This window comes from Myotis brandtii, unplaced genomic scaffold (genome assembly GCF_000412655.1).
Source record: "Myotis brandtii unplaced genomic scaffold, ASM41265v1 scaffold454, whole genome shotgun sequence".
Classification (NCBI taxonomy): domain Eukaryota; kingdom Metazoa; phylum Chordata; class Mammalia; order Chiroptera; family Vespertilionidae; genus Myotis; species Myotis brandtii.
In genome coordinates, this window is record NW_005367354.1 from 3,504,346 (window position 1) to 3,529,807 (window position 25,462).

The 25,462-nt window shown below is 57.1% G+C and overlaps 1 protein-coding gene across 1 annotated transcript in view; it reads right to left on the minus strand.

Annotated features, from left to right (window-relative positions):
* The window catches only part of KLHL29 (kelch-like family member 29), a 121,067-nt gene that overhangs the window by 12,315 nt on the left and 83,290 nt on the right, over positions 1-25,462 (minus strand). The window contains exon 6 of the mRNA XM_005874972.2: positions 6,616-6,754. Within this exon, the coding sequence (XP_005875034.1) occupies positions 6,616-6,754 (139 nt within the window). The remainder of the gene's footprint in view (positions 1-6,615; positions 6,755-25,462) is intronic.

Sequence of the window (25,462 nt, forward strand, 5' to 3'; positions counted from 1 at the left end):
AGATTCTCCGGCGTGACCGAGGCTCCCCACGGGCTGCGCTCACAGCCCCTCCGGAGACGTCCTTGAACACCCCGAGACTGAGGGCCCCACGCTGCCCCGGACACTGACTCCAACCCCACCTCTTTCCAAAAGCATATTGTTTCCTTTTAGGCACGAGGAGGAAGCCCTTCATGACATTGCTTTGAAACTGAGGACGAGACGAGACAGACGGACAGAATGGTTAGAGCTGGGAGGAGGGGAGGGGGGAACAACCAAGGACTTCCGCCACAGACAGCCAGCAGCCATGACCTGGGACCTGGCCCGGGGCGGGGCCCTCCTGCCACATGGAACACGGGGTCAGAGGTCAGAGTGGCCTGCGTGTAGAGTGTGCATCGGGCTTGTGAACTAGGGGGAGCAGGGGAGGGACACAAATATATAAATATGTTTATATCTGGTGTCTACAGGAATACAAAAAACCATTGCAAAGGCTCCTAAGGCCTGGCGGCCGCACCCTAAAGCTGGACCTGGAAGGAAACAGATAAGATGAAGCAAAAGTCACAGCAGTACAGGAAGAAAGACACCGGAGCAGCGAGTCAGGAGGCAGGTTTCTCAGAGGCGATCGGCTTGGCACCCGTCTCAGCCCCCCTGGCCAGCCCCACCTCTCACCGAGCCTAGTTCTGCCCGGGCAGGGTTCAGCCACGGTCCTGGGAAATGACCTACCCCCCCGCCCCGACTCCTGAGGCAGCCAGGGGCCAAGATCTCCTGCCTGGTCCCCTGGGTGCCCTGTGGCTGGCAGTAGGGTATGGAGTGTCCAGCAAGCGAGCAGGCTGGCCCCAGAGAGGCCACCTCCTGTTAGCAGGGAGCTCGGGGACCTGGGTGCCGTGGCGCTGTCACTGACGGACACAGCCTTGACCTCTCTGGCCCTCAGGCTCCTCTTCTGCAAAACAAGAGGCTGAACCGGGTGAGGTCTAGAGTCCCATGGGGAACACCCTTCCCTCGAGACTGCTCTACCCGCAGTGCCTGAAATGCCTGCGTCAGAGGACTCTCTCTGGGTGGGCGCTGGCCACCCAGGGCCCTGAAAGCACAGATATGGCCTGGCAGGGCAGGGGCAGCTGCTACCTGCTGCCTGAGCAAGTGTCCATCCCCACAGAATGGCTCACCCACAGGGGCCTGCAGCCCCGACAGCTGAGAGGGGAAGGTGTGCTACACAGAGTCTGAGCAGAGCCCTTTCTCAAACCCACAGGTATACGGTGTGTGCAATTTCGAAAGTGACAACCACCTAGCCTTCTGCTGTGGGGATGGATGTCCATGCCGGCGTGGCATGGTTAAGTATAAAAATAGTTCCTAATGTGATCGCTTGAAACCACAGAAATCCTGAACACCCCAGGTCATCTGGTCAACCTCTTACTCAAGTCTTTGCTGCCTCTGCCTTCATTCCTACACGCACCTGTCTGGCCTGTCCTCCTCATGCCCTTGGTGCTCTCGGAGGTGACCCTGGGCCACAGCCAGGGCCAGGCCGACGAGGCCACAGTAGGGCTGCTCCCCTTCTCCCAAGGCCCCAGCCATTGTGTCTCCTCTGGCCAGCACTCCTGCCTATGAGTCCTCAGCGGAGGAGCTCAAACTACTCAGTGACCTGCTGAGGTGGGACTTCAGGATGCACACGTGCACACACACACACCTATGTACATGCATATGCACGCACTGAAATGCATGTGACATGTGGTCCTGAGAACCCCAAGATCACCTGTGAGGAGGGGTATTGAGCAGATGGAAGGTCAGTGGAGTCTGTGGCTGCAAGTGAGCGATGGGTGTAATGGGACCAGCAGGCTTCCCTCGTGGGGAGATGCTGGTCTTGCCCAGAGTCTGAGCCAGGGAGAGGGCTGGGACAAGGTGGTGCTGCATGGCTGGGGAGCACAGGGATTGCATGGAGGCACACGGATGTCCACCATCACAGGTGCTGTCCAGGATTGGAGAGCACCACTGTCCCTACGGCCTACAGCTGTGGCTCTGCCCCTCCAGGCACCGGGTGGGGGGCACCCCTGGAGAAGAGGGGGCCCTGGGCAAAGGATCTTTGGGGAGTGGCTGGAGGCCCCCGGGACCCGATGCCAGACGCGGGCATTCCACTCAGCCGCAGAGGAATACTCGGGTCCCGAGGACTTTGGCAGCTCACCAGGCCCTGGCCCACCCACGGTGACTGGGGATGGCCTGGCTCGCCTCATCCTGCCAGCCTCTGAGATGTGTGAGTCCCTCCTTTTGTTATCTGGTTTTCCAGACACACCTGTCTATTCCACCAGGAAAGAAGCAGACTGCCACCCACAAACGCCCCGCTTCACCGGGAAGGAGAGGAGAGGCCTCCGGCTTGGCTAGTGCGTTGAAGTCTAGCGGGTGCCCCTACGTCCAGGATCTGTGCCACTCGGGTCCTGTCAGCTTCCCCTGGGGAGGGAGACGGACGGGAACCCAGAGCCTGTGCACGGGGCTTGTGAAGTCAACCTGTCCGTCCACTTTCATTCCATAGGAGCAGAGACCATAGAGTTCAAGGTGTCGCTGCGCTGTGGTTGGGAGGCAGAGCGCCAGGTCTCTGTCCTATTGGTGTGATGAGGAGGCATCTCTTCCCCGAGGCTGCGCACTTCCTCCCTCTGGACCCGGGGGCGTGTTGGGAAGTGCTGGCAGGGAGGGTGGCACCTCTGCCATCTCCAAAGACAAACAGTCCCCTGTCCTCTCTGACGGGGCCTGCAGCCCGTGGGGCCAGTGAGTGCAGCGGGCTCCAGCCCTCCCTGAGAGCTCCTCGCAGCCAGGGAGCAGGCGAGGGAACCGCTCCTCCAGGGCCCGCTCCCCGGGGTGGGAAGTGGCTCTGGACTTGGGAGGCTGCAACCTCAGCACCCAACTAGGTGTGTTCTGCTCAAAAGATCCTCCTTCCTCCCCCAAGCCTGGGGTGTTCCTCCATTGAATCCTCTAGGTTTTCCCTCTGGCCTGGATACAGGCCAGGCGTGCTTGTTACGCAGCCCTGGCCTTCACATTCTCCAAAGACAAAGCCACAGCTCCTTTTCCTGCAGGGTGGTCACCCCGGACTGTCACGGGGACTCGGATGGGGCTACAGAGGGATGCTGAGGCCGGGCCAGAGGCTCAGCACAGGCTCTGAGCTTCCCGGCGGCCTCGTGTGCTCTTCCTCACAATGCCTCACTCCAGAGGACTCAGCCCTCTCGCAGGGGCGGGAGGGAGTGCCTGTGACTCAGGTACCTGTCCCAGGTGGGTGTGTCTACCTCGGGAAGATCCAGTGGCCAGTTACAAGTGTTTCTAATAGATGTGCGTGCGCACACACTCACATGTACTCTGCATCCCTATTTCTTGCATGCCTATCCACAGTGCCAGCCCTGAGATTCCACTGTCCTTCCTCACAGAGTAGCATGAGCTTTGGAGTCAGACCTCTATTTGAATCCCAGATCTATCGGCTACACAACTTCTCTGGGCCTCAGTTTCTTCATCTGTAAAATGGGGATACGCACGGCACCTGCTTCTCAGGTTAGTGGGAGGGTTTCCAGGATGACATGCGGCACCTCGACAAGCCTCCTGTGGGCTGGTCTTGCCCTCATCTGAGGAAGAAGATGATTGTGGGACTAAATAAGGGAAGGCCAGGGGAAAGGAGCTGCGGCAGCTTCACCAAAGGTCTGCACATGTGAAGGAAGAACATGTGGACCAAGTCGGGGTCGGCCTGGAGCCTGGGCCTGGAGGACAGGGGCTCCGGGCAACTGAGCGGAAGGGGAACTGGCCGCTGGTCGGAGAGGCTGCCCTGAGACCTGCCCTCTGCCTCCCAGTCTGAATAGCATCTTCACAAACGCAAATCTGACCATGACACCCCCAGGCCGGAAACACAGCCCTGTGATCTGGCTCCTGCCCCCTCGCCCCTGCAGAGGCCTCATCCCTTCCACGCTCACCTCGCACTTGGCATCGCAGCTGCAGAGTCACCTGCTGTCCTGGGCCTCACACTCGCTCCTCTCCCGTCGGCCCCACTGCCTGCCTGGCCAATCCCATTCTTGGTTCAAAACCCACGCGGATGCCCCTCCGCTGCGAGCCTCTGCACCACCCCCCCGCCCCCCCCGTCTGCATCACCTGCTCTGCCTCTCGGCTGCTCTACAGCGTCTCCCCGCCAGACCCTGGGCTCCCGGACGGCACAGCCCATCTTGTCTATGGTTTCGTGTGAGACCTGGCACCCAGGAGCGGCCCTGCTGGTGCGCTGAGCGGAGAGCAGTGAGTGACTGGGCGTCCCTACGTCTGTCCTGTGGCTCCTGGGGAGGTGTCCGCCCTGGGGCTGGAGCGGGGAACATGTCACCCGCAATGGTGACCTGTGCCCATAGTGAGGACAGGGAAGTCACATTTAAAATGGCTACAAATGAACATTTCGATCTTCAAGCGCAGGGGCTCCTTTGGACTCGGCTTCGGCCTCCCCTCCTCCCCGAGGGGCTTTCCTGTCTCCCCAGACCTCAGGCCTCTCTGGGCTCCATCCACCTGACCTCCCTTCCTCCGTGACCTTGACCTTCTCACGTCTAGTGCTTATACTTGGGAAGTCCCTCCAGGCTGGCCCTGCTCACCCCCTTGCCGTCACCTGGGATGTCAGGGCTGGAAAGAAGCCCGGACATCATTGGAACCAACCTCTTCCTTTACAGATGAGAAAACCCAATGCCTGCGAGAGAGGCTGTGATGTGCCTGGGGTCACAGGACAAGTGGCAGAGTCAGGTGTAGCACCCAGGTCTCCTAGCTCCCAAGGAGGTGCCCTCTTTCCCCCAGTGTCTGCCTCTTGGCTCCCAAGTTCTCCCACCTCCAGGTGGGCAGCCCCTCCCCACTGCTCCTCACAGCTCCTCCAAGTCCAGGTCCTAGCCCAGGAGTCAGGGCCTGTCTGCCCATCCCATCCCACGTCACACCCCCTCTCTGGGAAGGCCATCTCCCCCTCCTCAATGCTCATGACTCTCTCTGTTCTCAACTTTTCATTCCAGCCAACCCATCCCTTGCCTAGAACATTCTAGAACATTCTTTGCAGTCCGGAACATTTCAGGCCACCCATCCCTTGCCTGGAATGTTCTTCCTCCTTCTTTTTGGCCTGTCCCAGAAGCCTTCACTACTTTGAGTTTTCACCTGAGCGTGTCTTCTCTGCTGTGTGCCAGGGTAAGGTCTGCAGGTAAGGTCTCTGAACACAGTCAAAGGGCTCCCGTGCTCCTCTGGCCCACACCTTTCTAGCCCAGGGCTGGGCCATCGCTCAGTGCCAACCTGCCCCTGCAGCCTGCCCCTCTGTGTTCTCCAGCTGGTCTGGAGCAGGACCAAGGGCCTAGGATGCCACATCTGCAATTCAGCAGCCAGGTGCCATCACTGCTCGTTCTAGAATTTGCCGAAAGTAGAAGCACAAAGACCTCCCTTGGCCTGGAGAAGCCACTGGACATGCCCCTTTACCCCAGCTCATGCCCCTGACCCCTGTGCTCAGACAGAGAGAACCCAGGCAGCGGGGGCGGGAGACCCAAGCTGCCCACGAGGCTGGAAGTCACCAAGAGCCTGCACGGCTGGGGCCGGCGCGGCCGGGCAGGGCTTTGCACGCCGGGCAGCTCAGCTCTAAGTGAAAGGACACAACGGATTGGAAAGGAGATGCCAGCCAGTGTGCCATCCTGAAACAAAACACAGTCGCTCTGGGATTAGTTGGCAAGTCCAAACACAGCATTGGGAAGCAAGCAGAGGTCCTGTCCTCCCACTCTGAGCACAGTCCCGGCTCAGCGTCCGCCCCGGAGGCTGCAAGGCAAAAGGAGCAGCGGCATTAATCTGCTGATGGGTGAGAGAGAGGAGTGTGACCCTGGGCTGCCCCCCGCTGCTCTCCCTCACTAAGGAGCTAGAAGGTGGCCCCTGACTTCTTTGCAAGGGTATGAAGCAGACAAATTAAAAAATCAACGTAATGGAAAAAGAACAAGATGCTCATGCACCATGAAGACTCGTTCAGGTAGAAATAGCCGGGGCAGAGGGCAGGCGGGAAGGGAGCCAACGCTGAGAGAGACCGTGTTTAGGACACACCTGGTCTGGGCTTGGACAACGCCGGTTTAGGCTCAGTGTACCAGTATCAGGACAGGCAGCACGAACGAGGCTTTGGCTACAAGCCTCTTCTCCCCGACTCGGGCTGCGGAAAAGCGGCCCCTTGGGTGCCTTGTGCTCCTCAGCGGGGGCGGGGCTGGTCGATGTGCTTTTCTGGCATTAAGTTCACCATCGACAGCAGTGACGATGGTGCTGGGTACCCATGCTGGCCGAGGGGGGAGGGGCAGTGTGCAGTGGTCCCTTAACGTGGGGTCTACAGTCCTCCTAATCTCAGGGTGGGCTTGTGAGCCACTGAGAATTCGAGCTCCTCGGGGCGGGGCAGGGGTGTGGTCTACTGCTGGCGGAGGCCCCTGGTGACCAGCACAGCTGAGTGGGGCGGGCTGGGGCCGTGGCTGCTCTGAGGCTGCGTGTGAGAGGGTGCTGGGGAGGGGGAGGGGGAGGGGAGGAGAGATGGCTACTGGCTCTGTGACAGGGAGTCACACTTCAGGAACCTGCAAGAGAGGGGAGGAGAAAAGCGACACAAAAGCGTCCTACAAAGGAACAGACCCGACCACAGCTGGAAGGAAGGCAAACCTTTGAATCAGGTCCTTGAAATACAAGCTGCAGGAAGCTAGAACATTTTGGTGGACTTCAAACTCTCTGCCTTCAACAACAATTTTCAGGTCTGTAAAGGCTTTCGCTCTGCGCTGCTGGTTCAATTCCTTCAACATTTCTGCAGAACAGAGAAGACAGACAGGGCCAGGTTCCCATTAAGAGTTTTTTTTTTTTTTTCTTTCAAATTTTAAATTAAAAAAAAATTATTTTTCCAAGAAGTAGAGAAACAGGAAAATACTTGATACTGTTTCTTGGCAAGACTGGCTCAACACTGACAGTCAGAAGTCACAAACATAATGCATAGACAAGCGGCAACCGGAGGGGCCACAGGACCCGGGGATCACAACTTTCAAAAGCAAAAAAACAAAACAAAACAAAACAAAAAAACAAATACAAATAAAATAAAAAATAGAAATCAAACCCAGAAACTGAAAGTCCGGGGAAGAGAGTCCCGCAGTGACAGTGGGGAACATAGAGAATACGTTATCACAGACAGTTAGGAACTGCGTGTCGCTACGCAACAAGGCCTCCAAATGCCAATGAGTGCCGATGTGCTTGGTACCAAGTAAAGCATGGCATTGCGATGTAGGATGGGCTGGTATGGTTCAAAGGAATAGAAACCACAACACCTGCAAAAACAGCGTCCCTTGTTAGACACTCGGCCGTGGCTGGGAGAGCTTCTTGGGAGGGAGGGGAGCGTGAAGGGAAGGGTGGAGGGGGGACCCGGGGAGCAGGCCAGGGGCCGAGACCGTCTGTACCTTCTCCCACCTCCGGGGCCCTTCAGCATGGGAAAGCCTGGCTGGCAGCCCCAGCGGGGCCTGCCCACCCTGACGCACACCTACCTTTGCCTGGCGTCTTGGCCCCGGGGCTGGCACAGAGAGTGCCCCAGGCCCATGGGCTCCGAACCTGGGGCGGTCAGAGCTTCTCCCAGACCCATCTCCAGGCTCGGAAGGGGGAAGGAGGAGAGGCTGGCCACCACCTGCTTACTTTCTATAAACGCTTTCACTTGACAAAGTTAGGGCCTTTGGCTGACCAGTGTTCCCACAAGCCTTGCCTTGCCCGCCTGCCCCTGCAGCCCTGGACAGAGCCTGCCCTTAGCATTGCTGGTTGCTGGACAGCAGGGGCCCCGATTCTGGGTCCAGAATGACGTAGACTGTTGTCAGGCAGGTTATGTCCTTTGGCAGGGGAATGGGAGAAGGTGGTCTGCGAAACTGAGCCCTGTCCGCTAAGCCGCTCCCAGCAGCCCAGACCTCCGGGTCCGGGCAGAACCCTGGCCGGCACTCAGGAGTTACCCGCCGGTGCGCCCTGCGCCAGTCTGGCTAGTCATCTGTCCACACGGGCGGCGCTGGCTGCTGCCAAGATGCCCCGCTGAGCCCAGCGCTGCCTCTGACAGCGGAATGCCCCCGGAGAAGCCCCCGCGCACCCTGAGCCTCTGGTTCTCCATCTGTGAAAGGGGGGGTGCAGGCTCCACTTTATTCCCAGAACCTGGTGAAGATCAGATACTCAAGGGCCCGGGGGCTCGAGGTCAGGCAGGCTCTTCCTTGGGAGGCCACCCTGGCCTCTGGCGGCCCAAGACCACGGGAGACGGTGAGCACACCCACACGGGGACGAGGAGGGGGCGGGGACCGAGGTGTGGGGCAATGGCAAGTCACTGACCCCCACCATCCCCACATCCACCAGGCTGGAGTCGCAGCGGGCCGCCTGCAGGGGGCGCTGCTGAGGCCTCTGGAAGGCTGCTCGCAGGTGTGCCCAGTCCAGCAGCAGGACACCAAGCGCGAAGCGTGGGGTGAAGGGCAGGAAGGTGCTGGGGGCAGATACAGGGGACGGGGCCTGGGAGGGGTGGGGATGCGATGGGTGGGCAGGCAGGGCCAGATCTCACGAGGCTTTTGAGGGGACTGAGTTTAACCTCTGGGCACAGGGAGCTGCCAGGGAGCCGTGCAGGGAGTGACAGGTTAGACCTGGGCTCCAGACACATCACGCTGGCAGCCCCGTTAGGGGCAGGACAGGGAGGGACAGCTGGAGGCAAGAAGCTGGGCCTCAGAGACAGGCCTGGGAGAACCTGAACTCTGCCCCCCATCGGCTGCGTGACCTGGGGAAAGGGAATCGATACCCCTATTAGCTGCTGACGCGTAGAAATGCCTAAGGAATACGCGGCAGACTCATTGTTATGGTTGATGGTGGCGAAGGCTCCATAATCCAAGTGAGGACTGGCAGAGGCCTGAACTAGAACAGTCACAGGAGGACCGAGCAAGCCCAGCACGGAGGCTGTGGATGCTGTGGCCCTGAGAGGTGGAGGGGGCAGGCGGGGGGAGGCGTGAGGACCACTTCCATGTTTCTGGAGGGACATCGGAAGGGAGGGGATGATGAGTTTGCTAGTAGTTTGGGGTCAGGGTTCGGGCCAGTGGGACACGGGGGTTGGAGGGTGCAGGAGGCGGAGGCTGGGCCTGGGCTGGAGGCAAGGCTGTGGGCACTGTGGTGTGAGCACGTGGCCTGGGCGTGGACAGACCGCTCAGGGAGACTGCAGGGTCAGGCTGGGTTAAGGCTGACTGGCTATGCTCACACATCAGCTTTCAAAAGCGCCACCAACTGAATTCACTCCCACACCCTGAGCCCGGTGGGCGATGCCACCTTTGGAGTGGAGCAGTGTGGGGGGAAGAGCTCTGGGCTGGAATTCCAAAGACCTGGACGCTGTTCTCATCCCAATGTCGCCACTAATTGGCTGTGTGACCCTGGGCACGTTGCCCCAGCTTTCGGCCTCCGTTCCCTCGAGCACCGAGGGGACCTGCTCCGTTGCCCCCCGTTGTCACACTGCCGTGAGTGACAGATGCAGCCGCACACGCCTGCTGAGTCCACCTGCTCAGGGAGCCGGGAAACACGGCCGCACTCAGACGGCCGCTCCCTCTGGGCCCCAGGCATCCTGATTGCTCGGGAAGATTTTACTCCTAAACCGAGGTCCCAGCCCCAGCAGCAATGCCTCCTCCTGGGGAATTCTGGGAGGATCTGGAAGGTGCTTAGAGATCCAGGTCATCGTCACGGCAGCGCTGTCTACTCCCACGACGCAGAGACCTGGGTTGAATCGCTGGATGACTCAGTTTCAGAAGGATTTTTCAATTTGTGAAAGTGCTCACCAGGGGGTTCCTTCTCACAGCAGGGCCCCACGTACATCTAAGTGCTGATCAGCCGTTATGTGCCCATGGCCGCCGGCCCAGCGCCCAGCGGAGAGGCGGCATTCTGGGGCAGCGCGACCTGGGATCTACAGGAGGAAGCCAGCGCCAGCTCTGGGCACAAGCTGCCCTCCCGCCCACCCCGTCTCGATAAAAGACAACCCCTTAATGTCTGAGGGGCTTGGGGGACGGGGCTCCTGGACGCCTCCCAGCCCCGTGCCCAGGTGGGGTGGTCTGCAGGCCTGGGCAGAGTCTGGCCAGCGCTGGGGCATCGGACTGCACTCCGCCAGCACCCAGCACCCAGCACCCCGCACCTGTAGAATCCGCTGCCCCACCTGTGGGATGGGATGTGCTCCACACAGCACGGTGGTCTGTAGGCCTGGGCGGAGTCTGGCCAGCACTGGGGCATCGGAGTGCACTCTGCCAGCACCCAGCACCCCGCACCCAGCACCCAGCACCCTGCACCTGTAGAATCCTCTGCCCCACCTGTGGGATGGGATGTGCTCCACACAGCAATCCAGCCGCCAGCGCTGCTTAAATAGCCCGACCCCCACCCCAGTCCTCCACTCCAGGGCGGGCCCTTCCCTCCCCACTGAAGCCTCCCCCAGGCAGGGCCCCCTCCAGGCCTTCACTCATCTCCCTGCCCCTCTTCTGGCTAATTACCACTTGTTCTTCAACACCCCTTAAGGTACTATTCCGTCCCCGGCTCCCCTAGCACCCCGAGCTTGCCTTTAGGCAGTGGTTCTCAACCTTCTGGCCCTTTAAATACAGTTCCTCATGTTGTGACCCAACCATAAAATTATTTTCGTTGCTACTTCATGACTGTAATGTTGCTACTGTTATGAATCGTAATGTAAATATCTGATATGCAGGATGGTCTTAGGCGACCCCTGTGAAAGGGTCGTTCGACCGCCCAAGGGGTCACGACCCACAGGTTGAGAACCGCTGCTTCAGAGCCTACTATGGGCTGTAATGATTTATTTACATGCCTCCTACACGTCATGGTATTTTCTTTATATTTTTATCTTCAACACATAGCACAGGGTCTGGCATATATATATGGTGTACGCGGCAGATTGCAAAAATTCTTTGCAGCCCCTCCAGTAAGGGGTGGAGCCCATCTCCCCACCCTGTGAATTTTGACTGGCCCTGTGCCTTGTTTCCGACCATAGAATATGTGCGTGGGTGCGAGCCATGGCCTCACAGGGCTTTGCTTGCTTTTGCTCATTCTCTCGGGACCCCTGCCACCACCACCGTCTGAACAAGTGTGGGCTGGGCTGCTGGGGGCAGAGAGACCTTGTGGAGCAGAGAGGAGTCAGCCCTCCCCACCGCCCAGCATCAGCAGAGCCCAACCCCAACTGCAAACCAGATCGTCACCCGAATAGGCGGTGGTTGCTTTAAGCCACTAAATCTTGGAGCTGTCCATCATGCACAAGAGCCAGCTGCCTGGAAAGCGCGAATAACTGGACTCCCGCGCCCGGAGAGCGTTCTCTGGGCCAGTTCTCCTTTGCTGGTTCAGTGTGAAGCTAGTTATGATTATTTTTTAAAATTGTGATACATTTTACCATCTTAACCACTTTTGTGTGTGCATGTGTCATGCACAAGAGCCAGCTGCCTGGAATAACTGGACTCCCACGCCCGGAGAGCGTCCTCTGGGCCAGTTCTCCTTTGCTGGTTCAGTGTGAAGCTAGTTATGATTATTTTTTAAAATTGTGATACATTTTACCATCTTAACCACTTTTGTGTGTGCATGTAGTTCAGTCGTGTTCCGTACATTTCCACTGTTGTGCAATCAATTTCCAGAAGTATTTTTATCTTGCAAAACGGAAACTCTGTACCTATCAACCCTCCCCTGCCCCCCATCCTCCTCTCTCCCTCCCCACTGAAGCCTCTCCCAGGCAGGGCCCCCTCCAGGCCTTCACTCATCTCCCTGCCCCCCTGTGGCTAATTACCACGTGTTCTTCAACACCCCTTAAGGGACTATTCCGTCCCCTTGTCCTCCGCAGGCTCCCCTAGCACCCCCTGCTTGCCTGTAGGCAGTGGTTCGCAACCTTCTGGCCCTTTAAATACAGTTCCTCATGTTGTGACCCAACCATAAAATTATTTTCGTTGCTACTTCATGACTGTAATGTTGCTACTGTTATGAATCGTCATGTAAATATCTGATATGCAGGATGGTCTTAGGCGACCCCTGTGAAAGGGTCGTTCGACCGCCCAAGGGGTCACGACCCACAGGTTGAGAACCGCTGCTTCAGAGCCTACTATGGGCTGTAATGATTTATTTACATGCCTCCTACACGTCATGGTATTTTCTTTATATTTTTATCTTCAACACATAGCACAGGGTCTGGCATATATATATGGTGTACGCGGCAGATTGCAAAAATTCTTTGCAGCCCCTCCAGTAAGGGGTGGAGCCCATCTCCCCACCCTGTGAATTTTGACTGGCCCTGTGCCTTGTTTCCGACCATAGAATATGTGCGTGGGTGCGAGCCATGGCCTCACAGGGCTTTGCTTGCTTTTGCTCATTCTCTCGGGACCCCTGCCACCACCACCGTCTGAACAAGTGTGGGCTGGGCTGCTGGGGGCAGAGAGACCTTGTGGAGCAGAGAGGAGTCAGCCCTTCCCACCGCCCAGCATCAGCAGAGCCCAACCCCAACTGCAAACCAGATCGTCACCCGAATAGGCGGTGGTTGCTTTAAGCCACTAAATCTTGGAGCTGTCCGTCATGCACAAGAGCCAGCTGCCTGGAATAACTGGACTCCCACGCCCGGAGAGCGTCCTCTGGGCCAGTTCTCCTTTGCTGGTTCAGTGTGAAGCTAGTTATGATTATTTTTTAAAATTGTGATACATTTTACCATCTTAACCACTTTTGTGTGTGCATGTAGTTCAGTCGTGTTCCGTACATTTCCACTGTTGTGCAATCAATTTCCAGAAGTATTTTTATCTTGCAAAACGGAAACTCTGTACCTATCAACCCTCCCCTGCCCCCCATCCTCCTCTCGCCCCAGTCGCTGGCAGCCACCATTCTATCCTGTGTCTATGAATGCGACTACTCTGGGCACCTCATCACATATGTGGGATCGTACAATATTTGTCTTTTTGGAACTGGCTTATGTCACTGAGCATAATGTCCTCAAGGCTCACCCATGTTGTAGCATATATCAAAAGTTCCTTTTTAAAGCTGAATATTATTCCATTGCATGTATGGAACACACTTTATTTATCCGCCCATCTGCTTTTGGCTAATTTTTAACAGCAGTCACGGACATCTCTGCATACCCCATCTAGAGCCCTACTGGAAGCGGGTAGGGTAGACTGGCTCCGCGGACCCAGCAGCTCGAGGCATCGGAGGGGAAGGGGACGCTGGGGAGGGTCGGCCTGGGCTGGAAGCTTTGTTTAGAGGCACATGAGGCCACAAACTGCACCAAGGAAGGTGCAGCCAAACTTCTGCATATTTTTCTCCAAACGACACAAGTGATTTGTCAGAGACTAATGGGTTCTTTGCAGCGGGCTGGAAGGGCTGTCGGAGGTGGTAATAAAGAGGAAGCGATGTCAAATATTAAAAGGCAACGCATTCCAGCGGCTTCGCGGCAGAGAAGTCCATTAAATCAGAACCCCGAGAAAGGTTGTGCGGCCAAACAAATTTTTTTTCGGAGCTCAAGTAGGAACCCAGCGAGGTGATAAATGCTCCCGATTCCATTGGTACTTATGACACATAGTTGATAAAAGACCTGAAAAAATTATAAACTCAGAGCAGTTGTGAGATATACTGAGAAAGCCCAGCGAGGACTGTGTCACGCGTGCCCGGGGGATAATTCATCGGGAAGCGGAGGAGCTCGATGCGTGCAGACGCCGTGGGGACAAATGGTGGCTTTGCACAAACACAGCCTCCTGCAGCTGCTGCTCAGTGGGGACATGGCGGCTGGGAGCACTCAGAGAGAGCAGACAAGCCCCAAGCCGAACGCCTCCTCCTCTTCCTCCTCCTCCTCCTCCTCCACCAGCTGATCAGATCACACACAGCTCGCCTCCTCCTTCTCTGCACTGGACTCAGAATGGACCTGGAGGGCCAGCCGGGCTCCAGCTTCCAGGTAAGATGGACTCAGACGGCCTGAGGACCTCGCATCCAGCCTGGGCGGGAGGGGAGTGTCCCTACAGGGACGTCACACCAGCCCGAGCACCACGCGGGCAGACCCTCCCAGGAAATGGGTCCTCCTGAGGAAGGGCTTCTGGAGAAGACTCAGACTTCCTGCCTGTCCACAGTTTTAGGAGACCTTCTGGTTGTCCTTTTGTCCAAATGGAAATTCCTGCCATTTATCTGAACGGGAGCAAAAGCCCTAAGAATAGTCACCACCCCTCACCAGCCTGCCTTTTCCCTGTTGTCCAACATAAGACCCATTTCTTTTGTTGTTGTTGTTGTTAATCTCCACCCAAGGATATTTTCCCATTATTTTTAGAGAGAGTGGAAGGGAGGGGGAGAGACAGAGAGAAACATCCATGTGAGAGAGACACATCGATTGGTTGCCTCCTGCACGTGCCCCAACTAGGGCTGGGGATTGAGCCTGCAATCAAGGTACGTGCCTTTGACCAGAATCAAACCTGGGACCTTTCAGTCCTCGGGCCAAAGCTCTATCCATTGAGCCAAAATGGCCAGGGCAACAAGACCTATTTCTTAAGCAGTGAAATTTGGCACCAGAGGCCCTTTCTGTCCCTGCGGCCCCTGGCCCAGGGCGGCACTGGTGGGCGCTTGAGCTGTGTCTCCTGGTGGAACGGGAGAGCACCTCCCAGGCGGGGCACCCTCACCTCCTCCAAGAGGATATAAACGTCATTTAAGATTTTCCTTAAAAATATGTGGACCCCTCACAAAACCAACAGAAACATCACCTTCTCTCTCCCTGGGTTTGTGCTCCTGTCTCTTAGACCCAAGGACTGACCAGAGGCAGCTGCCAGCCTGGGCTTGTTGGGGTTGGGATGACTTGGATTCCCAGATCCAGTCACAGAATCGCCATGATGCCCCTGTGCCCTTGAGCAGGGCTCTCTCCTTATCTAGAGGCCCACTCAGCCAAGGAACACCTGGCCCCGAATTCCTACACTCCTCGCCATCGGCACTGAGAGGCTCCTGTGACCTGCTGCCACCTTTGTTCACAGCTTCATCTTCTAGTCACATCCCACCCCTCCCTCAAAGCTCTAAGTTCATACCCAGGGTCTCCTAGTCCTTCACGTTGGTAGTTTCTTTTTCTGTCCCTTCGGCCAAGTCTTCCCCAACACATCGCTTAGGGCCCACCCATCCCTTAAACCTCAGCTTAAATGCTATCCTACAAGAGCTCTTACTGAGTTCCTGGCCTCAGACCTCTCCTGTGGTCTTATCTAGAGCACTCAGCCAAGGAACACCTGGCCCCGAATTCCTACACTCCTCGCCATCGGCACCGAGAGCCTCCTGTGACCTGTTGCCACCATTGTTCACAGCTTCATCTTCTAGTCACATCCCCACCCCTCCCTCAAAGCTCTAAGTTCATACCCAGGGTCTCCTAGTCCTTCACGTTGGTAGTTTCTTTTTCTGTCCCTTCGGCCAAGTCTTCCCCAACACATCGCTTAGGGCCCACCCATCCCTTAAACCTCAGCTTAAATGCTATCCTACAAGAGCTCTTACTGAGTTCCTGGCCTCAGACCTCTCCTGTGGTCCCACAAGATCTTTTGTTGATGCTTCAAGTACAGTAGGTCTCTCTGGCTGTTATTTCTAGAGGATGTCTGTTTGCCTCCTTTCGAGGCTGTCACCTCCTGGAGGGCTTGTCTCTCTGGCCTCCTGAGCACCTGGCATCATGTGTTGCACAAAAAGTTCCCTTCTGATTAGAATTCAGGGTGGGTTGCAGACCAGATGCAAACATGTTCTTGGTGGGTTAAGAATAACTTCCCCAAAAGATGATCTAACAGAGCCACCTGCAGTGTCACAGTTGTGTGAGTTAGATGGAAAGAATGCAAAAATCATGCCCCACCCCCCTTACTTCAGGAGACGCCAGTGGGATCAATGGCGATGATCTCACAACTTGTATGCCAATCTGTGGCTGCTGGAGCATCATTAAGTTCACTGTCTAGGTCCTCGCTGGGAAGGGATTTACCTATTCCTCAGCTCCAGTGGCTTTGAAGAGCCCTGAATGGTCGTCCTGGGAAAGGCTGGCCACCTCCACAGCTCTGTTGAGCACAGGTGCAGCCCTCAGCCCTCGGGGGGCGGGGGGCAGGACTATGAAGAATAGGAGCCTTTAGGTGCAGTGGCCAGAAAGAGGTGGTTCTCTCACTCTCCAGGTGCCCAGCTGCCTGAACGGTAAGATTTGTCCAAACACAAGCCAACAACTGGTTACCTTCACTGACAGCTCTTGCTCTGTGGGGGCAGAGTAGGAATCAAAGAGAATGGTCTTTTGCGTGGGGAGAACGGGGGAAGGTAGAGGGCAGAGAGTTAGGACCCCAGCAGCAGCTCAGGGAGCCTGGCCAGAGGGGTGGTCACTGCAGAGGTGGGGGCTGACCCTTGGCTGATGAGGGAAGGCCACTGGGCACACCCCGAGGCTGCAGTTGGAGGGATGTGCCCTGGTTAGGTTGACACTAGCAGCGGTTAGTCCTTCCTGTCCCCAGGAAAGAAGCTTCCACCTGGCTCCTTCCCCTACTTAGAGGATGGAGGTCCAGGGGGTGATGGGAATATCCTGAGCAGGAGGGGAGAACATTTCATGGGGGTCAGGGCTAGGAGATTTTGGGAGAAGGTCAGAGCTTGGGAGAGTTGGGTGAGAAGTGAGGTAAAGACCAGTGTGCAGAGAGCTCTGCAGGGAGCTGGGGTTCTAGGGTGACATCTGGAGCTGGGGAGGCTGATGTTCGGTGAACTAAACATCTAAGTGAGTGAAGTCAGGATTCTAAGAGCTCTGTGGGGACCAGAAGCCTAAAGGTGGGTGTCAGAAGGGCCAGGAGGGAGGCCAAGGCAGCTGGGGGCAGCTGGGGGAAGAGGGGTTTTGGAGGGAAGGCAGCCCTACAGTCACTCCGTGATGTAAGTGACCCCTCCAGGGGCTAGAACTGGGCCTCAGGACCAGGGGAGGATGAGACTTGTGCCTGGCCCCAGGGGTTGAATCTGATGTCTGAGGTTGGGGGTGGGGGGAGCTCACTCCTCCACTCCTCCCTCTGGGTTCTCACTGCCCTGTGCCTCTGTGAAGCTGTGTTCTGCCGACAGTACATTTACAAATATTGCTTCTTTCCATTGGAGGGTGGGCCCTTGGAAGATGGTGGGTGGTTCTTGGCTGGAGGGACTAGAGTCAAGAAGCCAGGAGAGAGTTGGGTTGGGGGAGGGACACACACACACACACACACACACACACACACACACACACACACACACACGTTCAGCACCTTGGAGAGCTCTGAGTACCCAGGTGACTGGGCAGAAAGCAAGATGGACTCTAGAGAAGTTAGAGGTTCGGGGTGCCCCGCAGAGGCGTCTGAGTCCACAGCTGAATGGAGCTGGGGGGTGGACATCCTCTCTCAGAGGCAGACTCTGAGACCCCAAGTTCTGGGAACTAGAGGCAGCGTGTGTCTGTCTGGCCCATTCGTTTACGCATTAAACGGCCTTTGTCTCCTGTGTGCTGGGCCCCGGGTGGGGTTCTGGGGACACGTGAGTGGAGATGTTTGCAGAACCGGGGAATTCGTGGTTTGATGGGGGACACACTGGCAGTGGCGCTGGGTGACGAGAGTTTTACTGGGCAAGCACTGGGCAGAGGTGTGCGGCGGGGGGCGGGGACAAGGTGGGCTCTGCTCAGTGGGGTGCAGGGAGGCTCCACGGAGCGGGGGCGGTTTAGGGAACATTCTGAAGATAAATAGGAGCTCACCAGGGGGGCTGGAGGTGTGAATGACAGGGATGTGTGTATTGGAGTGTGCTGCATGTGAGCATGTATGGTGCCTGTGTACTATCGTATGTGTGTGTGTTTGAATGTGTGGTGTGTGAGTGAACAACCGGGAGAGGAGAAGCCACAGAGAAAGGCAGGCCCACAGGCGACTGTGACAGAAACGCACCCACCTGTGGTTTTCCTCCCACAGGAGACTGGGGGCCACTGGTGTTTTACAGGAGAGAGTGAGGGTCAGGTTTGTCTCTTACATGCAAAGTGGCTGCTCAGAACCAACCCGTCTCTCATGCTCATCCCCCTCTTTCATACCCCTCCCCCCTTCGCACACCGCCAGGCACCCCCTTCTTCTGCACTGCTCTCTGCTGGTCCAACCATTCTGTGCCCCTTCTCTGAATCTCCCAGGTACGCACTCAACCAGCCAAGCACATTTGTCAGGTGTCTGCAAGGTGTAAGGCCCTGGGCTGAGAGCTGCGGAGGGGAGTGGGCTGCAGAGGAGAGGGAGGCATAGACAGCACATAAATCAATAGCTTTAAAGGATTTGTAAGAATTAGTGAACCGGAGCTGGGCGTACAATCAGTTCAGTTACCCAGGTAAAGAGGGAAGTGAGATGGAAATCCCAGATGCCAAGCTAACGGCAGCTCAGAGCACTGCAAACCCCATCGCAGGAGAGACGCACAGCTGGAGGACGGGGTGCGGGGGCAGGGAGGAGCGATCCTGAGGGCCTGTGTGTGTGTGTGTGTGTGTGTGTGTGGAGGGAGGGGATAGGTACCCTCTCTGTTTCATTTGTACCCTCTACAGTCTCTTGGGAGGGGGTATTTCTCCGTGGCTGTCTGCTCTGAGTCTCTGTCTGTGCCCACCCCTCCTGCCAGGCCTGGCCAGGGTCAGGACTGGGGCAACACATTACCTCCTGCCATTCCAGAAAGCCTAGGCATAGTTTTAGATTTTCATATTGCAAATGGTCCTTAATCATGCAAGTAATTGCCACACATATTCTAGGAAGATTAGAAAATCCTGATAAGGAAAAAAGGAAGAGGGAGCCACCTGCAAGGTCAGAGGGTCAGGTCTGCCTTACAGCGTCAGCCGGGGCCTAGGCATCCCACCCAGGAAGGAACCACGGCACCAGGGAGGAGCCACACCCTCACCTGCCAGCCATCATGTCCTGCCAGCTGCCCTGCCCCACGCTGGCCGGCCGGGTCCTCGGCCTGCAGCAGCCTATGGAGGAGCACCCACGCCCTGTCCCAGGGTGTCCCTAAGGGTCACAGGTGGGCTCTCCTGACACCCCCCTCCCTTCCCATCCCCCTTCGACTCTGCCTCCTGTCTTCCGGCACAGGCCTCTCCCTGCCGATCCCTCCCTGCTCGATGTGGGATCTTTGCTGGCTGAGTTCTGTCTCGGGTTAGACTGTGAGCTCTAGTGGGGTAGACATGCCACCTTCCACTCCCTGAGTGCCCAGAGCCCGGAGCAGCCTCTGGTACCCACAGGAGGGCCCCAGGGTGGCCCTTGGTGCTGGGATCCAAGCAAAGACCAGATGGTCTGGGACCCGATGCAGGAGGGGCAGGCCTGTTGGGCACATCGGCCGTGCTCCCTGGCCTTCTGGATCGATTTCCCCGACACGGGACCTCTCGCGTGTTCTCATTATTTCAGCTGAGCTGCGGCTTTAATGATACCCCTCTCCGCCCATCACTTCCCCACACTTACTCAGCCTGACAGTCTATTTTTTCTGGGGAAGCTGAACCTATTAGGCTCTATAATAGAGCCAGAGCACTGTTTTTATAAACTCTCATTGGAAGTAATTACCCGAGAGGAGCCGGGCAGCAGGGGTGGGGCCGGGCCTGCATCTCGGCTGCAGCCTGGGTTGTGGGGCCCATCTGCTCAGGGTGGACCCTGCACCACCTGCCACGGTGCTCAGAGGATGACCTAGTATGGGCCCGTGGGGCGGCTCCACCTCCTGTGTGGACAGCCACTCCAGTCCAGCACAGGCGCCCTACACGCTCGGAGCGCCCCTGTGTGCAGGCGTGAGGAGGCCGAGCACCCAGCTGCCCCGCTCTCTGCCTGCTCCAGCTCTCTTGGCATCATGTGCGATTAGACACTCTCAGAGGGACCATTACTCAGAAGGGAAGCACCCAGGCTGCTCTTTGCACAGTGTTCCCTTCGTCGGGGACCATTACTCGGAAGAGAAGCGAGGGGGGTGGGGTGAACGTGGAGGGCAGCACCCAGGCTGCTCTTTGCACAGTGTTCCCTTCGTCTGGAATATGCTCCTCTTCCTCACCCAGGAACGCCCCCGCCCCCACCCCCACTCTAGTCCCACCGCACCGGGCTCGCCCTCTGCCAAGGGGGTTTTATCATCTGCCTGGGTCTGGGCCTGTGGCTTGTTCAAGGGCAGGGCCCCAGCGCCAAGCACCAGAGGGGAGAAGGAGGGTGTCTGCCAACCGAGTGAATGGCTTTGACCAAAAAGGACCAGGAAACAAAGAGTTCCTCCAGAACTCGGGTGTGGGGGACACTGTGCCCTGGCCACGTGGGGGGCCCTGACCCCCGGGGCTGCTGTCCCCTGTGATGACACAGAATCTGACGGACAGTCATCCTCAGCGCCAGCCACAGCCTCCAGCGGGGCTGAGAGATGGGGAGGCGATGCTGGGCCTGGCCCAGGAGCGGTCTCTGCCACCCTGGGCTGGGCCTGCCGCCCGGCTCTGCCTCGGAGGTGAGTTATGGTGTCCATTTGGTGCCAGGATCCTTTTGGGAAAGGAAGCTGACTCCAGGCGCCCGGAGCTCCTACAGATCTACTGCGGGGCCCAGGATGACTCTCTCTTGGGGTGAATGTTGTCTCTGGTGGGTGGGGTGAGGGGACCTCAATGGGATGGGGGTGGGGCTGGTTGGGTAGCTACAGCCCCATCCCCAGAGGACTGCCACCAGGCCCTGTGGAGGGCTGGGAAGAAGGCTCTCCCAGCACAGCTGACCTGGGGCTTGGGAGCATCTGCAAACCAAGCCATGGGCCTCCCCAAGACCCCAGAATGACCCCATGGGTCCCAGCAAAGTTGGATCCCGAAAGGAATGGACTGGGCCCCCTGAGCTCCCTCTGCAGGTCCTTAAGCCAACACTCTCCTCCTTTCCCAGCCCCTGCAGGCCGATGTCCCGGGAGCCTGTGCCCTGTTAGCAAGACCCGCATCACCTGCCCTGAGCGGCACCGGTAAATGTGATGCAGCCGTGCAGCAGGGGAGCCAGGAGCTGCCCACCTCTCGGGTAGGGCCTGGGGAGGGGGAAGTACTAGACCTCGTTCACTGCTCAGAAAGGCTCCAAAAGCAGAGCCCGGGTCTGACGGGTCCCTGTACCTCAGGGCCCGGCCCAGCTTCCCGACCGGGTGTCAGGTAACATCCCAGATCTCCAGCATCCTCCCCGGCAGCAGCCACCAGGGAAGGGAAAGGCCTGCAGGCCCTAGCGCTCGGCTCCCTCCCAGCCTTCGGAGAGGAGCGGAGGGAGGTGGGCAGGGCCGGGCAGGCTGGCTCTGGAGCACCCGGTGTCCCCCGGGGAAGGAATACACCTCCAGGCATCTGGGCAGTGGTGGACTCATCAGCGTGGAAGTCCCCTGGAAGGAGAAAGGACCGTGTGTCTCAGCCAGAACAGAACCCAGGCCCCGCCCTGGAGCGCTCAGTACTCCTCGGGGCCGATGACCGGCAGCCTCGGTGAAGTTCAGGGTGACCTGGGAGGCAGGGCCAGAAGGAGCAGCCAGTTCCGCACGGATGACACGCTACAGGGACGGTGGTGAAGGGGCACGGTGACCTTTGACTGAGAGCCCGCTGTGTGCGGTATGGCCTTGCACTTCACATGCCTCGTGGACTTGTTTTGAGTGTCTGGTACATATGCGGGAGGTGAGTGAGGTGCCCAGTCTCCGCCTGCAGGCCAGGATGGTTGGATCTGACTTGGGCCTGCCCTGAGGTATCGATTTTCAACCTTGGCTTATGCATCAGACTTATCTGGAAGCTTCAAAAACCAAACCAAACCAAACAATGCTGCCATCTGGGCCCCACCCCAGAGCTTCTGATTCAATGGTGTGGGGGCGACCCAGGCACCGGGATTTCTAGAAGCTCCCCAGGAAATTTTAATGCTCAGCAAAGTTTGAGAACCTCTGGTCTCATGGCCACCCGTGCTGCTGTTGTTTTAGTCCCCAAGTGTCCAGATCTGTGCTCCAAGCTCAAAGAAATTTACTGAAAAAAATAAAGTTAAATTAAGGAACGACAGCTCAAGGTGCCAGCAATTTATGCAAATGAATGCAAATAAATACACACTTCCATACATATGTTTATGCAAATATTCTTGTGGTCCTTGCAAATCACTCACCCGCCTGCAAGCAGCTGCCTACGATTTCTTGGTGAGAACCCTGGGCAGGGTGCCCGGGTTAGTGACAGGTGGCATCACGACCTCTCAGAACAGACGTCTCTATTAGCAAATCCATCCCAGAAGTCCCCCAGGAAACTGCTCACTGAGCCCAGCTTTGTGTCCCAAATCCCCTTCCCGACTTGCTCAGGCCTCGGGGCTCACTCAAGGCCATAGGCCAGAGAGGAACAGGAACAGATGTCAGTGGGCGCTCCAAGGCCAGCAGGGCTATGGGCAGAGAGTGGGGGCCTGGCAACTGCCAGGGGCCTGAGAGCTGCTGGAGGACAGGCCAGGTTGCCAAGTCAGACTGCCTTTAGCTCGGTGCCAGGCTGTGCGGGCTGGCCCGTGGCTGGGTGCTCAACCCCACTCAGACAGGGTGCCCCTGTGTGCTGTGTGCCTGACCAGATCCTACAGCTCACTCATATGCACCCAGTGGGAGACGCTGGACTCGAGAAGAAAACCTCCCCAGTCAGATGAGAGCCTGCCCCACCGTGCACGTTCCCTCCACGGATGCTCATCGCGGCTTCAGCACTGGCTTGCAAGCCCTTCTCCCAGGGCTTGTTGAACAGTTATGGCCGCTGGAATGTCAGGACGCCCTTGCTTTACTGCCTCGAAGGGTTGCAGGTTTGATTCTAGGTGGAGGGCACGTACCTAGGTTGCAGGTTCGATCCCTGGCCCTGGTCTGGGTGCCTGTGGGAGGCAACTAATCAATGTTTCTCTGACACATTGATGTTTCTCTCTCTCTCTCTCTCTCTCTCTCTCTCCCTCCCTCTTTCCCTCTCTCTCTTTCTCCTCCTTCCCTCCCTTCTACTCTCTCTAAAAATAAATGGAAAAATATCCTTGGGTGAGGATTAACAAAAATGAAACAAAAAAAGAATGAGTCTGTTCTGCAACACACTGACCCCGGCCCTGCTCCCTGAGAAGGACTGAGAGGAGCTGAAACCTCGCTGCTCCCTTCCTGCAGGCTCAGTGCTCGCCGGGGTGTCCTCCCCCAGGAGCCGCCTGGGGCGGAGGGAGTCCCCCAGGCGGACTGGGATGTGACTCTGAAGCTCAGCCTGGCCCTTTGGGTCCTAGCTCAGCCTTCCCTGGACAGCCTTCTTTCTCAGGCTGCTGGCTGATGGACTGAAAGTGTTTCCTCCACAACAACCATGTCTCATTGTCCTCCCTGTGGCTTCATGCACAGTGTGGGGCGGGGGAGGCATGGTTTGTGCCCCTGAGGGTGCTCACCTCTGGGAGGGCAGCTGTAGACAGAGACCCCTGCCATGGACCCAGAGCACAGCCCATGACGGACAAGCCTCCCTCAGCAACGAGGCCAATTTGGCCGAGCACAGCTCTCACTTTGAGTGGTGTTGGCGGTGGGAGGTGGCAGAGGGGTATCAGGCCACGATGGAAACCCAGTACCTGGTGCTCCAGTGGGTGCCAGGAGTCAGCTCGGGTATGATTCATGTCTCAGCAAATACCCGTGACAGCGACCCCTCCATCAAGCACAACAATTTGAGCCCCTGGTGACAGCCCATCAGTCCGAGCCTAAGGTGCCCTGGGATTCCAGTCCAACGGGGAAAAGTCCACCATGTTGTGCTGGGAGACGAAACTTGACCTCGCTGCCCTCAAGGGTCACTCCTCGTTTTGGCTGGCTCAACTTTTCAAGAGGGACAGAGCTTCCATATTCGGAGGACTCTGCAGAGTCCCGGCGGGCTCCAGCTCAGCTACCGGCCTGCAGAAGTGCCACCCACCCGGGCCCTGGAGAGCGCCATCTCCGGCTCCTGCTTCACTCTCGCTGGCTGGAATCAAGCTTCTAAACGGCGATTCTATTCTGCCCACCCCCTGCTCCCCGCTCTGGGATGTTTTTTTGTTTTGTTGTGTGAGACCGTCTCACTCAGGACCCAGGGAGCCAGGGTGGGTCACCCAGAATCTCGTTAATTATTGCAGGCTGACCCTTCACCTCCTGGATTTTCTGGGCTGTTTGGGAGATTCCCTGGGGCTCCAGTCACCCAGAGGCTGTGTGATAAGGGACAGAGGAGATAAAGGCATCTCCTTTGGGGGGCAGGGACAGGGGTAGGGGGAGTGACCAGCCCCAGGGCCTCCCTGGCTGGCTGGCTGGCTGGCCCTGGGCCTGGCCAGTGAGTCTTCGGTCCGCTTCCCAGCAGGCTGCTGTCTTGAGCGGTCGGCCTTTGCCCACATGCTAACCCTCAGGCGAGCGTCCATGGGCATTCCCAGGGCTTCCCTCCCTTGTTGGAAACTAGGTGAGCAGCGAAGAAAGGGCACAGGGGGTTCATTGCCTTGGCTCACTGGATTGGCCAAGCTGAGTCCGTGAGGAAACACCCACCCCCTCCTCCCCGCTCTGGGATTTTTTGCTCTGGGATTTTTTGTTTTGTTTTGTTTTGTGAGACCGTCTCACTCAGGACCCAGGGAGCCAGGGAGGGTCACCCAGAATCTCGATCCCAGAACCAACCTTGAGACCAGCACAAACTCAGGATTTATATCTGGAGCCCAGAGCTTAAAATTTAGAGCCTAAAGCCCAGCCAGACCTTGACACAGAGGCTAGATTCCTGATTTAGAAAACCTGGCGCTCAGACAGCGGCACTAAATTCTGAGGACCCTCTTGCCCCAAGCGTGCTGCAAAGTTCCTGCGCTGCCTGCAGCCCCGTGACTGGCACCTGACAGTGTGCAGAGTATTAATTATGGCCAGAGCTTTCCACCATGCAATAAAAAGCCCTTTAAACTGGTCCGACGGGAGGTGATTAATTCTATTAAGTGGCATTATGGATCTTCCTATCTGTTGCTTTCATAAACATAGTTGTAGGCGGAATGTTTTATCGTGGGCATAAAAATGTCCCACATTACAATGCATAAGCACCTATTGATGTTATATTTCTTGGCTGTGCCGGGCGCCCCGGTCCCCGACCACTCCGAAAAGCAACTACACGTCTTCCTAATTTATGCTGCGAGTTTTAACCGGGCTTATCAATGGCAGCTTTTTGAGCTTTCTCCGCTGGCCACACAATAGATCATAGTAAAAATGCACCGACAAGCGATGTGTCCGTTTGATTTTTTCCACCTGAATCAGCAGCCCAAACTCCAGACACAGCAGTTTAAGGCAAGCAGCACACGGAAGAATTTAAGCCTAAGCATTTAATCTGTTCTTTCCATAAATTTCTGCTGCTTGTGCTTTATAATGATTCTACCAGAGGAAGTTTATTTATACCGCAGATTTTCGGCATCAGCACATTGAGAGCACAGCGGCGATCGCTCAGTCAATAGCTTACAGCCATGTATAATATCACTCCGGAAATCAAAAGCCCATTTGGAGAAAAGAAGGCTCAGATTAAAGTCCCTTTAAGACATCAATAACGTGGGACTGGCTGGAGAGAAGTTATAAATATCCAGCCTGCGCGTATGCAAATAAGCGCCGGCAGACGCGC